The sequence below is a fragment of the Melospiza melodia genome, chromosome Z (genome assembly GCF_035770615.1).
Source record: "Melospiza melodia melodia isolate bMelMel2 chromosome Z, bMelMel2.pri, whole genome shotgun sequence".
In the NCBI taxonomy this organism is placed as follows: domain Eukaryota; kingdom Metazoa; phylum Chordata; class Aves; order Passeriformes; family Passerellidae; genus Melospiza; species Melospiza melodia.
The window spans coordinates 72,925,891-72,941,059 of record NC_086226.1 but is presented as its reverse complement, the minus strand read 5'-3'; the positions used below and the strand labels follow the sequence as shown (position 1 = coordinate 72,941,059).

Here is a 15,169-nt window from a genome sequence, read left to right as displayed (position 1 = left end):
CAGTGATTTTATTTAGGCCTACATCGCTGATTTCATTATTCATAAACATATTTCTTGGTAGTTGTCATAGGAATAAACTGGGTTTGTGTCTTTTTTTATTCCTTAGGGTGTTTCCTTTGCTATGTACAAGTACTGGGGGATTTAATTTTCTCCTATAATAATACTTAATCCTTATGTGATGACTCACATTATTGAAAAATGCATTGTGCTTTTGTTTTACAGCTTCTTTAAAATACCTTCCTTTTCTACTTTTACTTCTGTGGCACTTGTCTGTAGTGATAACACACACCTTCATTGTTGTTAGCATTGACAATGAGGGGTTTATTGTCTTTGGTCTTCTGACTGTTGAAGCTTCAATTTATTCAGATCTAATATTGACTTTTCCAGACAAATTTCTTGCTTTGCAAGAGAATTTGCTCTTCTTTTCCTCTTGCTGTAAGAAAATGGTTAATGCCCCTGATAATTAGTGCACGTGATATAATTCTGGTATTGAATTTGTTGATGTGCACTCAGAGCCTGAGGGGTGGTAAACCATTAATCAGTAAAGCACTGGCTGTGTTGTGTGTTAGTCTGCTTGTAAGCAGAGATAAGGTGTGATAGGACTTTGCTGTCTGTGCACAGCAGGAATCTCAGGCTTTTTCTGCCATCTTGGGAAGAGGAAAACTACAGTAACAGGAGTTGCTGTAAGTAAATGTCTTATTCTCATGAGAAGGCACGTCATTAACACAGCTGTGGTTGCAAGGCCATGAGGGTGTTCAACAGCTTAGGTATTTATACCTGTATGGAACTTCTGGAGGGACTGAGTGATGCTGAACTAAATATTTTTTACTTCTACTTCAAGTAGCGCTTAGCTGCTCTCCCAGAAAATTGGAATGTCTGTTTTGCTGTATGCAGAATAGAGGTGGCAAATTGTATTTATCTTCTAAGATTAAATTAGCACTTTATTAGTACTTTACTATTCAAGTTAAATGTTTCAGTATTGTAGCAACTATATGAAAACTCTTTTGTGTAATTTTGGCTCTCTAAAGACAACACATTTCTCTTTTCTTAATTAGGCCTTTACTAATGTGCTGACTCACCCAAAATGTCCATAAGAGAATAATGGAAGCTCCTGAATACCTTGATTTGGATGAAATAGATTTTAGTGATGATATATCGGTAAGTACACATCTTATTTTATTTGTTCAAGTTGAGACAACCTTAGATATCTCAGTCCTAATATAAAAAGCAATACTCTTGTCATAAGCTGCACTTCTTTCTACTTCATTTAAGGGAATGTTTAGACAGGTTGAATCTAGGATAAAAATCATATGTTTTGTAGAGGAAATCTCTCTAATAAACTTGGAATGAAAACTTGATTCCTCTTCTTCAGGCAGTAAAAATTAATAGTAGACAAAATTAATAAATTAGTTTCATTTCTGGCTTGCTTCTCTCCTGTTTTGTCCTGAATGAGCTATAAGTGCTGTAGTGCTAGCCTTAGACACCAACATTTTAAGTTTACTTTTTTAAATTAAATGTATTTCAGTTGTAGAAAACCTGTTTCTCTCACCTTTGCCTTTTTCATGCAGAGCCATTTCCCAGGACAGCTTGATTTTATCAATAGGTGTGATGTGGTAGCGCACAGAAAAAGATAGAAAGACTTCTAGGGATTCATAGGCAGCAGTGATCCTTAGTGTCACAAATAAATCAGCCTAATAACAAACAAAAATACTTCCTACATTTTTAGTGTTTTTATAGGAGGCACTTGTACTGTATATTTCTCTATTGCTCATAACACTACTCCTACTGCCAGTGTTTCTGCTTTTTTGCAATGGAGTTGTTCATATGTTCAATGTTTGATGAAAAATATACTTGTATACATAAATTAAATCTCCTGTAAGAGATTTTATTAATTCAATTTTCAGATTAAAGTATGCCACCATCTCCTCCCATGTTTCATAGTTTTCTAGGTTTTTTTCACAAAGGTCCTGGTTTTCCCGTTAGCATTTGAGACTCCTGATTCATTTTAAAACATTCCAGATGTTTTATGCACTGACAAATTCCTTTTGAAGAGAATTTTTTTTCTACCTATTGTACTGTTGAATTTTTATTAGAGCAGAATATGGCAAATGCCCAAAATATTACAAGACAATAAGCCAATCTTGAGTGAATACCTTATTATGGGCAACTTTCTTTATATTACTGTTATATGCCAGATTATGTCCTGGTATCTGTTTCTATACTCAGTTTAGTAAAACTGTAAAACATAATAGATGTAACCTTTCCATGTCTATCCCGTTGTGGCTGTTGCTGCATACTGGTGGGTTAGGTTACTCACTGCTGAACAGCTCAGGCTGGCTGCTTTCATAGGCTGTTCTTTCAGGGGATGCTGAACATTAAATTAAAAATCGTCACAAGTGATTGAGGTAGCAGTTTTACTCCCTGCTTTAACAAGTAAGAGGACAAAGGATTTGTTGCCAGAACCCAGATCAACAAGACAATTCATGGTTACTCTAGTGCTCTGTTCATATCTCATCATACACAGTTTAGAAATACCTGACCTTCACCTTTTATCATTCGCCTGCTCTGGTAAGAGCAGCTGCATAGCATCTGTATTAGCAAATTATATTATTCATGTTAGCCCTGTGGTTCTAATCCAGTGCAGAAAAGTGACAAATAATAATGGCAGCAAGAAGGCTGTTAAAATGATGCACTTACAAATGTACCTCATTTAGAAAGCCACTGTTTGTAGTCCAGACCCTTGTCATCCATTTCAGCAAAATTGACCAAAATGTAATAATCAAAAAAAAAGATAGACAGAAAGACAGGAATTTGATTTAAAAGGCAAATATATGAGTAAGTAAGGGAAAGGGGGTGGGGGAAGTGTGTTTGGGTTCTTACTTTATTTTAGTTTGTTTTGTTTGGTTTTGGTTGGTTGGTTTTTTGTTTGTTTTTTTGTGGTTTTTTGTTGGTTTGTAGGTTTGTTTTTATGTTACATATGTACATGACAAAAGGAAACTACATTTCTCCAACTGGAATCCTAGAATGGTTTTGGTTGGAAGAGGGATTGGAAGGTCATTGAGTTCCAATCTCCCTGTCATAGGTAGGGATACCTTCCACTAGATCAGGTTGTTCCAAGGCTCGTTGTGATGGGTTGGCATTGATTGGTCATCAGGTGCTCACCAAGTCACTCTGTCAATCCTACTCCATCAAGAAACTTGTGGTTTAGGGAGAGGGACACCACTCACCAATTAATGTAATTGGAAAAAAAGACTCTTCTTGGTGATACTGATTTATTGCCAATCCAAAAGCACAGGATGATGAGAAACAAGGACAAACCTAAAAGCACCTTTTCCCCTCTCCTCCCTCTCCACAGTCTCAACTTCACTCCTGAGTGCTTTGCTTTGCCACCTGGTAAGCACAGGGGGATGGGGGACGATGGGGTTTGCATTCTGGTACTAGTTTGAAGGCAAACCAGTGGGAGATCCCGAGTCAGAAGTACAATTTAATAGGAAAATTAAAGTAAATGCAATATTACAAAAACACTGACACTGACAGAGTCTGAATGCGACCTGACACCCTGTGCATCAGGGTGTTGGTAGCATCTGATTAAATGGTGGCTGCAGTCCTCTTGAAGGGATAGATGTAGTTCTGTGAAGCAGTAATCCTGTAGAAGGGCTTGATCTTCCTGCAAAAATCCAGTGGTGGTTGTGGAGGTCTTGTCCTCTGGGAATTCAGTGGATAAAGCTGCCTGTTATGTTCCAAACTTCCAATCATATCCAGGTAGGAATCCTTGGATCCTCCTGCTGGGCGGAGCATCTCACAATGGAGGATGTAATTTTATCAGTCTTGCAGTGAGATTCAATGGCCCATTGGCAGAAGATATCCCCGGGAGTTATCAGGGACGAGTCAGGAAGTAGATAAGGAGCACTGCCCTACCTGGTTTTAACAGCTTATGAAGGTGGTGATAGAATACATACTTTTGGGTGCATCTTCCATTGTAACCTAAGACAGGTTATCAGAGAATGTCTCTGCTGTTCCCTCCTCATCCTCTTCATGCTTGCACCAGCGTGGGGTCCCACCCACGGAAGGCAGTCCTCTGTGAACTTCCCCAGTGAATTCTTCCCAAGGACCAGCATTCTTCATGGACTGCACCAGCATGCATCCTTTCCATGAGACAGAATCCTTCAGGAGCAGACTGCTCCAGCATGGGTCTCACAAAGGGTCACAGTTCCTGCTAGAAAACCTGCTCCAATGTGGTCTCCTCTCCACAAGTGTTAGTTCCTGCCTGTTAGGACCCTGTTCCAGCGCTGTCTTTCTGCAAGCTGCAGGTTTCTTCAGGGCACTCCATACACTCCAGTGTGAGGTCCTAGTGGGCTGAAGGCTGGGTGTCTGTGATATGTGCTCCACTATGGTATTCTCTTGTGACTGCAGGGGAATGTCTGCCACAGCATCTGGAGCTCTGCCTTCCCCTACTTCTTCACTGACCTTGGTATTTCACATTTTATTGTTTCTCTCTCCCAGCTGCTTTTATGCAGTAGTTTTTACCCTTTCTTAAGTCTGTTATCCCAGAGGTGCTACCAACATTTCTGATGGGCTCAGCTTTTGCCAGCAGCCACTCCTACATGGAGGCAGCCTCTGGTGTTAGTTTACTGCATAAACCACATACAATCATGTGTTGTGAGCATCCACAACTTCTCTGGGCAGCCTGTTGCAGTGTCTCACTACCCTCATTGTAAAAAATGTCCCTGTTGTATTCAATCTAAATTGATGTATTCTCATTTGCCCCGTGTCCTGTCACTACAGGCCCTGGAAAACAATCTGCATTTTTCTTATAAGCCTCCTGTATGTATTGGAAGGCCATAAGAAAGGCTTCCTGCAGCCACCTGTTCTCCAGGATGAAGAATCCAAACTCTCTCTCAGCCTTACTTCACAGAAGAGGATGGCCCAGGCCGCTGGCTATTTTCATGATCTTTTTCTGGACACACTGAACATGTCCATGTCATTTTTGTCCCAGTGGAGACAGTACTTCAGGTGGATTCTCCCAAGAATGAAGTCTGTGGGAGGATTGTCTCCCTTGCTCTGCTGGCCAGACTTTTTGTGCAGCCCAGGATATGACCGATTTTCTAGTCTGCAAGTGAGCTTTTCCAGTTTATGTCAAATTGTTTATCCTCCAGTATGCCAAGTCCTTCTCTGCAGGGCTGCTCTCAATATCGAAGTCTGTGTGGATACTGGGCATAGCTCTGACACATAGATGCAGGATCTTGACATTGTTGAACTTTATGGTGTTCACGTGAGCCCACACCACAACCTGTCCCAAGGTCCCTCTGGATGGCATTCCATCCCTCCAGCAAATTAACCACTCAGATTGGTGTCATGGGGAAACTTGCGCCTGATCCCATCATCTATGTCCTTGACAAAGATATTAAATGCTTCTGGTTGCAGTATGCATCCTTGAGGGACACCACTCATTGCTGAGTTTCACTTGGAGACTGACCTGCTGATTGTAACTCATTGGACGTGGCCAATCCCTTGTCCATCTATCCGTCAAACTCATGTCTCTCCAAATTAGAGGCAAGGAAGTTGTGCTTGGATACCGTGTGCCAAAGGCATTGCAGAAGCTGAGGCTCTCTCTGTAGCTCTGTCACTCCATTGCAGGAGGCCACTATCTTGGTCAGGCACAATTTTCCCTTTGTGAAGCCACGCTGGCTGTCTCTAATCACCTCTCTGCCATCCATATGTTTCAGTATAAGTTTCAGGAGGATCTGTTCCATGCTTTTACTGGGCGCTGAGGCATGGCTGACCTACTAGTAGTTCCTGGGGGTCTTCTTTTCATCCTTTTTAAAGGAGAATGTGGTATCACTTTTATCCAGTCATTGGAGACTGACTGCTATGACTGTTAATATATTATTTGGCATGGCTTAGCAGCTACATCTACCAACTCCATCAGGGTCCTGGAATGTAAATGTGGTGCTCATTTTATAAACTAAGATGGTTCCATTCCTGATGTAAATGGTATAGTATATTTGACTGTAATTGAGACAGCAGAATGGGTTTCTGGGGCTCTTGTTTATGTTAAACAAAAGTAATAATCTGTGTGCAATAACATTAAGCAACCCAGCTAAATATTTTAATTTATTTCTTCATTAATAACTGCCTACAGAAAGGAAAGGAGAAATAAAAGACCTTTAGATTGCATTATCTGAAGGTTTCCTAACCCTTTGGTTGGAATGCAGGATTTATATTGCACTGGCAAATTGAGGAAATTGAAGCAATTTTATTTTTTGGTTTACAGAAATAGTACAAGATAACCTCATCATAACCAGAGTTTCTCATGCTAAGATACTTGTAAACAGTTAGAGATTGAGTGTATAGGTAATTGCTCTAATAATTTTCTCTGCTCTGTATGAATGAAAGTCAGGCTCAGTGGTGCCAGTGTGAGATTGCTCCTGTTTTAAAGGTTTGTGAAATGAAAGTGCAGTAATTGAGTTTAGATCTAAGCAAACAGCTGTTGAATCATGAGAAATTTTGGGACAGCTTAAAAAACTTCTTGTGAATCTCCTTGCCTGGCAGGGAAGACGCAGATATGTGTCTTCCTATGTGTGGTCAGGAGTGTGCCCAAGGTACCAGCCTCCCATTTACTCAGCAGAGGGCCCCTCCTGAGCCTGCTGCACCCTTGCTGGGCCACAGGAAGAGCTGGATCGCCCCTCAGGCTCACACACATCCCCCAGTCCTGCTGGGCTCAGTGTGCAGGGTCCTGCATCGCTGTGCAGGCACAATCATTAGCTGCAGCATTGATTCATTTACCATCCAGCTGGAGCTCTCTCTTACATCTCTCTTTTCTTCCTGTATCCCATTTCAGAATGAAGCAAAATGCAGATGTCCACTGGGTGGAAGTGTTAGTTTCAGACAGACATTTTGTACCCCTAAATGTGTTAGTAGTGTCTATATAGGTCCCCTTTTAAGCTAAAGGGAAGAATAACATATCAAGTGTCTCTATAAAATGCACAACACGTGGCACAAATAACCTAACTAGTGCTCCAAAGATGTTCATCACAGCTGTAAGAAAGACACTTAGTTTGAGGAGGTGATATTTCCCACATGCGCCATGCCAGTCTAATCTCTTTCCTTCTCTGTTTTTTGTTTGGAAGCTGCTTAAATTGACACTATTATTGAGAAAAATCTTCCTGCAACATCAGGCCAAATATTGTTCCTTTACTTTTTCTCAATATATCTTGCTATTCCCAAATAAATGTCTCAGAAATACAATGACATTGCACAGTTAAATGATTAAGAAGATGCATTGTAAATTCACTAATTTAATAGGTTTTTAATATCAATGAGACTTTTTTCCCACTATCACAAATAAACTGAAATGACACTATTTACTTGGACACACTTGAGAAAAGCTGCTGTAATGGAGGAAGGTGTCTCTTTACAGTACCAAAATGAAAACAGAACTCTGCATTTAGGATCAGGACAGAGTCAGGCAGTCAGTAAATTATTTGAGTTCTGATACTGAAAACAGTTGGGCGTAGTCCTTCATGCCTTGGGGTGTCATGGTTGTGACAATGTGGTCTGAGGGTCACACTATGCATACAGCTTTGCACTTTAACTCCATTTAGGATACAGCAGAATGTGGAAAAGTAACTTTTGATTCTTAATTTACTTGGGGCTTTTACTATTTTCTGTAATATTTCTCTGCTACTACTCATGATCAGTTATTTCTTCTTTCTGATACTTCTGGAACATAAGTGCATGTGCTAGTGGTGGACAAGTGGCACAGAGCAGAACAGCCCTATTAAAGATATTTTTTTTCTTATGTGTTTTGTTTAAAATTCATTGCATTAAAATCTGAAAACCATGTGAAATTTGAAAGGTTAATCTTGTCATTAATTCAGATTCTGTAGTGCAGTGTTACATAATGAACAAATGTATTGTATTATTAGGGAAGTTCCATTTTTCCTTGAATTACCAGTGTCTGTTGGAAAAATATCTGGGACTATCTTGCATTTGGATGGAATGCTTGCTACTGCTTCTTGTCTCATTTGCTGTTGATACTGCTCTTCCATCCTACAAAGTTCTTTAGAGGCTTATTAGAATTCACTATTTCGGCAGGCCTTAAATGCTGAAAGGGAACTCAGACCTCAAACAGTGGTCAAAAATTCCATAACATATGTTATCTTAGGAACAAGCTCTTAGTTTGTTACTGAATGTCACCATCAGCCACACCAGACTTTAATTAACTACCAAAGATCACAGTAAGCATTGGCTGAGGAAGTAACAGGATGTGCTCAGCTCTTACATTGTCAGTTGTGCCCTTGGGCATGGCCCTCAGCTCTGGCTGAAGTGGCTACTCCAGTGGTGAAAGTGACAAGTGGTGTTTAATTTTACATGCAAAAAAATATTGAAATTATTAAATGAAGAGTTGAAAGTAATTAATTTTAAATGCAGTTGAATAAGTATTGAGTCTTAAATTCTGTTCCAAGGAAGGGTTGCAGTCTCAACTTCTTTTGATGTCCTGTTTAACCTTGAAATTTGCAGTTGAAGAAAAGCTAGAAGACATTACTGATTATTAGAACTGGAACTTAAATATGTGAGAAATCAATTGTTTTTATGGTTGGGAAAGGTCCTCTTGAAAAAGTAATTTTATATTTTTCGCTGACCAAAAGCTGGTTCTTTACATGTTAACCACAAAATATAGAAGGCAGAAATGTAAATTTGCAGAAGTATCTTTGAGAACAGAGGTAAGTGGGAGGAAATCTGTTAATGAAATCAAACCAATATTATAAAAATGAGTAACAAATTTATAAACATTCAATAGATTTTTGGTGGTGGGATTACTAACTGAATACATTTTGGAGCAATGCTGAAATGGAAAAAAACCCCTGGTTTTCCAAGAAAGAGCAGGAAAAAGACAAAAAGAAAGACGGCTTTCTGTTTTTGAAGTTGTCTGACAAAATACACAGCAATAGAATACAAAAGGCCTCTTTCTAATTGAATTACAAACTGTGTAATAGTTTAAACTGCAACAGCTGGTCTTATGAAGCTACCATATTCCTTGGAGACATGCTCCTTGGATTTTTTTGAGAATCTTACTAGACCAGTTCAACATTGCATTCTAAGTCTTTGTGCTGAAATAGCAAGATGTAGAGCTTAACAGCTCAGGCTTTATTAAACAATGACTAAAGTGAAGGATAGCACATGGTGTTTGTCCATGTATTAATTTGTCTTTCGTAGCATCCTTCTCACTGTCTCAGCTCTGCTCTTTTTTGCTTTAGGCTGTCATATCCTGAAACAGTCAGAGCCTTATAGACAGCCCCTTGTTTAGTGGGGCTTGGAATTACTGGGTAGCTCTGGAGTGCTGCTACACATTTTAATTAATAAATTCAGTGTTGATCCTGGGAATACTTACGAGGGTTTCTTCTTGTGGTTGAGGTTTCTCAATACATCCCTGAATTAGGTCGGCAAGGGAAAAAGTAGGGCCTGGGAGGTTTTCTAGGCTTAATGAAGTAACTACAATCATTTGAGTAACAGTTTTAAACTTGCACCAGAAAAGTACATTACTCTACAGTTGGTCACATGAGCTTGAATTTAGATTATTTTGAATGAGATTGCCAGCTGTGCTTTAGAAACATGTCAAACACCAAATGACTAACTGTCAGCAAAACCCAAGACAATGTATCACTATTTCTTTTTTTTGTGTGGAAAGTTTATATGGTTTCATATATAGTTGTTTTGCTTCATTGGTCAACAGCACACCAACTAAAATGTCTGTTTCTTTGAAAACATATGGTGTTTATGTATTCTTAGAAAAATTTCAGTTGTGCTAATCCTAAATGGTTTTTTTTCTATTAAAGTTTCCAAAATACTGTTTTATAGGGTCTTTTTTAGTATAAGCAAGGTAATTGATATTTCTTTCGCAAACATAATGATTTTCATTTGTTTAAATGGAGATTCCTGTAACATTTAAGCATTTGATTAAGAAAGACTTGCTATAAAGCAACTACATATCAGAATGTATGGTTTTATAACTCTGGATTCTATGTGTTTCTAAAGGTATTCCACAAGCATATAAACTAAAAAATTCTGTTTAGTAAAATACCTATGCACCTCTGGGTTTTTTATTTTCCATTTTTGAAGGTTAATGTGGAGAATAACATGTTGATTCATATTAGATGTGTTTTATTTTATAAATATTTTATTTTTATCAAAATAATAGTACAAGTTTGCTTTAATAAAGCCCAGGTTAGTGAAATGAGCCTGTTGTCGGATATATTTGTGTACACATCCCCCTCTCTGGAATAAAATCTCTGCAGTGCAGATATTCTGCATCCCTTTTACATATCAGTTTGTGACAGCTTGAATTGTAATTTTTGAGCATGGTAATTGTTGCATTGCAAAACCATAAAGGTGCGCAGGTGGGCAAAGTGAGGCCCTTGAAGCCTGCATGTGGTCTGATCTCCGATGTATCTCACACTGTGTTTGTGCCTTGAGCAGTGGTGACGTGCAGGAAGGAGAAATCTGAGGTGAGGAGATGCTTTGCTCTGGCTTTGAAAGTCTGTTTTGTATGTCTCTGGGTGGGAAACAAAAGCAGGTGCCTTTTGCTTTTCTCATGCAACCTAAGACCATCAGACTACCAGAAGCAGCCTTGGTTTGTAGATTTAGTTAGCGTCCATGACATTTGAATCTCTTGGAAATCTTACTTTTTGTCTTTTTTTAATTATTACCTCTATACATTTTGTTCTCCTTTTTTACAGTATTCTGTAACTTCTCTCAAGACCATCCCAGAATTATGTAGAAGGTGTGATTCACAAAATGAAGACAGAGCAGGTATGATGCCCATTTTTGTCCACCCATACTATTCTAGGCTTTGTTTTAATCCTGTACGGTTTGGCAACAATAACTTCTTGGCAGTGTCCTGTTGTTTTGTTTTTTCTCATTTATGTACAGTGTTCTGGAAACATGAGTTTCTTTTTTTTCAACAGATGTTAGTTCATTAGAAGGAAAGAAAGTTCCAAAAAAGGATTTGGCTGTATACAGATAAATGTAGGGCTTCATCTCAGCAGCTCCAAACCACAGTATGTGCAACAATTTACTTGAAAACCCGAGAAACCATTGGTGACAAGACGTAATAATGTAGGCGCCAATGAAAAAATGTTGGATACATTTACTACTCATATGGCCACAACCAGTCTGAGGGATGATGTTTTGCCAGAGTCTGAAACTGTATCAAGGATGCTACATGATAGAATCTACTCTAAGGCATACTGTAATAGTTAAGATTAAAGCAGAGTTTTTTAGTTTAATAGTGTAAACTAAATGAAGAATCATGGCATATAGATGAGAACCAGCTGGAGACCTTCCCCCTGCCCCCTGACAAAAAGTGCATTCAGCGTTGTTTTTCACTCTGTAAATCAGATTAATCCGCTTTTATTTTTCTCTTCCTGATGGAGGAGAAATGAATTGGTAAGAGAAGTATTTTTGTTGAGCTATGAAAAGTTTATTGTGCCTTTTTGATCTTTTAATTGAACTTTTGTTAATGTTGTTTCATCAAGTACTTTTATAACAGAAGCAGGAGATCTGGAATTGATGGGATGATGGGATGATACAAGGACTTAAGAACCATGCTATATTTCAGCAACTTTTATTTCTATATTTTCTTTCAGGCTTTTTAAAATTTCTACTGTGTTTAACTTAAGTGAAAACTTTCTGATTGCTACTTCTTCTAACAGACTTATTAGAGGCCAGGTCACCACATGCCACTGTCCTTGGCAATAAAGAGAAGCAAACCTCTCCTTACAATACTTACTTGCATATTACTTTCACAATACTTACTTGCCTACACAGGGCACAGCAGTGGTTGCACACACACTATTACTTGTTGCAAGCAAGAGCAGGGCAGAAGTGTAATGGGTGAAGACTCCTGATGCACTCCCCTCAAATTACCCTATCTCCTTCTACCCCAGTCTCACCCCATCGTCCTCTCCATCCTCCTTTGCATATTCCCCTCTTCCTTCCCATCCTACCCCTTTACACCCTTGTATCCTTCCCCTACCCCTGTCTCATCCCTGTCCCTTTTCTTCTGCCTTCTTTCTTCCTTCTTGCTGGTACTTCCCCCCTTGCTCATCCCTTGCTCATCCTGACACCTTCCCCCTTTCTTCCAATTCCTTCCCACTTCTCCTTTCTTACCCATTCTTACTCCAATCTCCCTGTTTTCCTGTTGTCACACCATTGCTCCACACTATTCTTCTCCCACTCTTCTCTCATTCCTCCTGCCTCTTTCTCTCCCCCTTCCTTGTTTTCATCTACTTCTTCCCCCTTCTGATTATCCTTCTTCCCTGCCATACGCCAGAGCATTTAATCCCTCATTGCTCCCCACATGCTCCCACTATTCTGTCTCATATTCCTCCTCCCATTCTTCTTTCTGCATTTAAAATTAAGGTTGTAGTCATAAAGTGAAATGTAATCCAATAATAAGGATGAAATATTGGTTAGGAGCTCTTCCTTTAGATTGTGGGATGCTGGCAGCATCCCGTGTATCTCTCTTGTTCCGTGGTTGCCTCTGCAGATGGACATTTTTTGATTATGATTTTGATTAAATCACCATCTATTCCCTTAAAAAGGGGTTGACAGAAGCAAATACATTGCTGGAAGACAGTAGTAGTTCTAGGGGGCTACAGTAGTAGCTCTGTTAATTACAGATTGGTTAAAAGTATAGAGTAAAAAAGAGGTCTTTTGCACTGATAGTAGTATTGGCAAAGTGGAAACAGGACTAAAAGCTGGGTTTTCTTGCTAGTCAACACTTATTTTGGTGAATGGGAGATAGTACTGAAATATTTTTATTTTTATTCTATTTACTGAGTAATAATACAGTGCTGAACAGGAGTGTATCACTTAACATGTCTGTACAGATTTGAGTATCTCAAGTGTCTTGAAATATCAACATAGCTGGATTAGTCAACAATATATAAGGCTCCATTTGATAACTTTTCACAGTTGCATTTGACACAGTCTTTTGCCTTCCCTGTACTGTAGATCATTTAAATAATGATGCCAAAGTATTGATGATGTGTGCTATTTTTAATGAAAATGGATTATATAATAAATCTTTCATACTTTAGCATGAAGCATTCATAGTAATTTATGAATGTAACAGCATTCCACTGTTAATTCAAGTAGTTACAAATAGAAAAACTCAGAGGTTTTACAAAGTGCTGATTTAGCTTTTTACCTCTTACTGACTCCTGCTTACTTAGAGGTTGCATTTCTCCTTTAAAACAGAGAGGACTATGAAAGTAGCTGTCCAATAATTCTTTTTTCAGAAGAACTAAAAGTTAAGCAAATGTTAACCATAGATAAGACATGTCAGAATCTAAAAAACAATTGTCTGTCATCTTTCTCTTAGGAAAATATTTAGTTTACTAATACAGTTAAGAAAAAATTGTGGAGAAAGTAAGATTCGAATTTATACTTGAAAAAAAAAATATATATGTATATATACATATATATATAGGCAACAATTTTCACCAGCGGGATTGTTGGAACAGATATAAACCAGACCCATTTCTTATTATGGAATTACATTTCTTAACTATATGGCTAATAATATGGAAGTGTTACTATTCATTGTTTGCAGATAAGTTTGGTAAATAGCCCTGTCATTCCGATTTTCTTTCCCTCTTTCATGTAAACACTGAATAATAAGTTAGTAACATATGAAAGTATTTGGTTACATTGTTTTCAAATTACTCCAAGCGCTTTTAATCCTAGGCAAGTACTGTGTTTAGAAGTCATTGCGTCTTCTCTAGTATTTCACATAATTCCTTCAGCAGGCATTTTGGGTTTTTTTATTATTTCTGATGGCCTGTAAGTTTTGCTCAGATTACTTGTTCTTTTGGAAAGGGAGGTGTTAGAAAGTTTTCCCAATGTGTAGTTTTTCCTCCTTGAAATGCCACCATTGCCTCCGTTTATTGGAAAGCACTGGCAGGTGGAGGTATTGTTGGGAAGGTCCTGTTCCTGCTTCACTCTTTTGCAAGATGTGCACGACAGCCATGAAGCAGCAGAGTCTCCATCCTGTCTCAGAATTAAAGAATCACAGAATATTCTGAGTTGGAGGGTGCCCACAAGGATCATCGAAGTCCAACTCCTGGCCCTGTACAGGACAGGGGCCTGTACACCCCCAGAGTCACCCCATGTGCCTGAGAGCATTGCCCAAACAGTTCTTGAGCTCTCTCGGGTTAGTGCTGTGACCACTGCCCTGGGGAGCTGTTCCAGTGCCCAACACCCTCTGGTGAAGAACTTTCACTGACATCCAACCTAAACCTCCCCTACAGAGTTTCATGCCACTCTCCTGAATCCTGTCACTGTCACCTCAGAGAAGAAGATCAGTGCCTGCCCCTGCTTCCCCTCATGGGGGAACTGCAGAGCTGGAATGAGGCCTCCCCTCAGTCTCCTCTTCTCCAGCCTGAGCAGACCAAGTGACCTCAGCCCCTCCTCACACGGTTTCACCCCAAAACCCTTCACCATGCTTGTTACCCTCCTTTGGACCCTCTCTAACAGCTCAATGTCTTTTCTGTGTTGTGGCACCCAGAACTGCCCCTGGTGAGGCTGCCCCAGAGCAGAGCAGAGCAGAGCAGGACAATCCCCTCCCTTGGGGAATTGTCCCTTGCATCAGGCACTGCTGACCATGCTGTTCCTGATGCTCCCCAGGACACGAGGCCCTCCTGGCTGCCAGGGCACTGCTGGCCCATGATCAGCTTGCCATTGACCAACACCCCCAGGTCTGTTTCCATGGCTCTGCTCTCCAGCCTCTCATTCACATTCTCATCCAGTCTGTCCATTCATCCAGGGTTTCCCCATCTGAGGAGCAGAATGCATCGCTTTCCTTTCTTAAGCGTCATACAGTTGGTGATTGCCCAGGCCTCTGACCTGTCGAGGTGTCTCTGCAGGGCCTCTCTGTCTTCAGAGAGAGTAACCAGCTACCCCTAATTTTGCATCATCTGCCAACTTCTTTGGTATTCCTTCAAGTCGTGCATCCCAGTCCCTTAAGACTTCTCAGAGTCCTTCTTGGATTTAGGGAATTCTGACTCAGGAAAGTTCCAAGGGATCCTGGACCCAGGATATGTGTCAGTATCCCCAGATTACAAGGAAAGAGATACAGTATTGGCAAAAAATTGCAGGGAAAATC

At 39.7% G+C, this 15,169-nt stretch overlaps 1 protein-coding gene across 3 annotated transcripts in view; it reads left to right on the top strand.

Annotated features, from left to right (window-relative positions):
• SNCAIP (synuclein alpha interacting protein) overlaps positions 1 to 15,169 on the top strand; it is an 88,041-nt gene that overhangs the window by 34,832 nt on the left and 38,040 nt on the right. For all 3 annotated transcript variants that reach the window (XM_063179790.1, XM_063179789.1, XM_063179791.1), the window contains exons 2-3: positions 1,056 to 1,158; positions 10,740 to 10,812. In XM_063179790.1, the coding sequence (XP_063035860.1) occupies positions 1,102 to 1,158; positions 10,740 to 10,812 (130 nt within the window). In that variant the 5' untranslated portion in view covers positions 1,056 to 1,101. The remainder of the gene's footprint in view (positions 1 to 1,055; positions 1,159 to 10,739; positions 10,813 to 15,169) is intronic.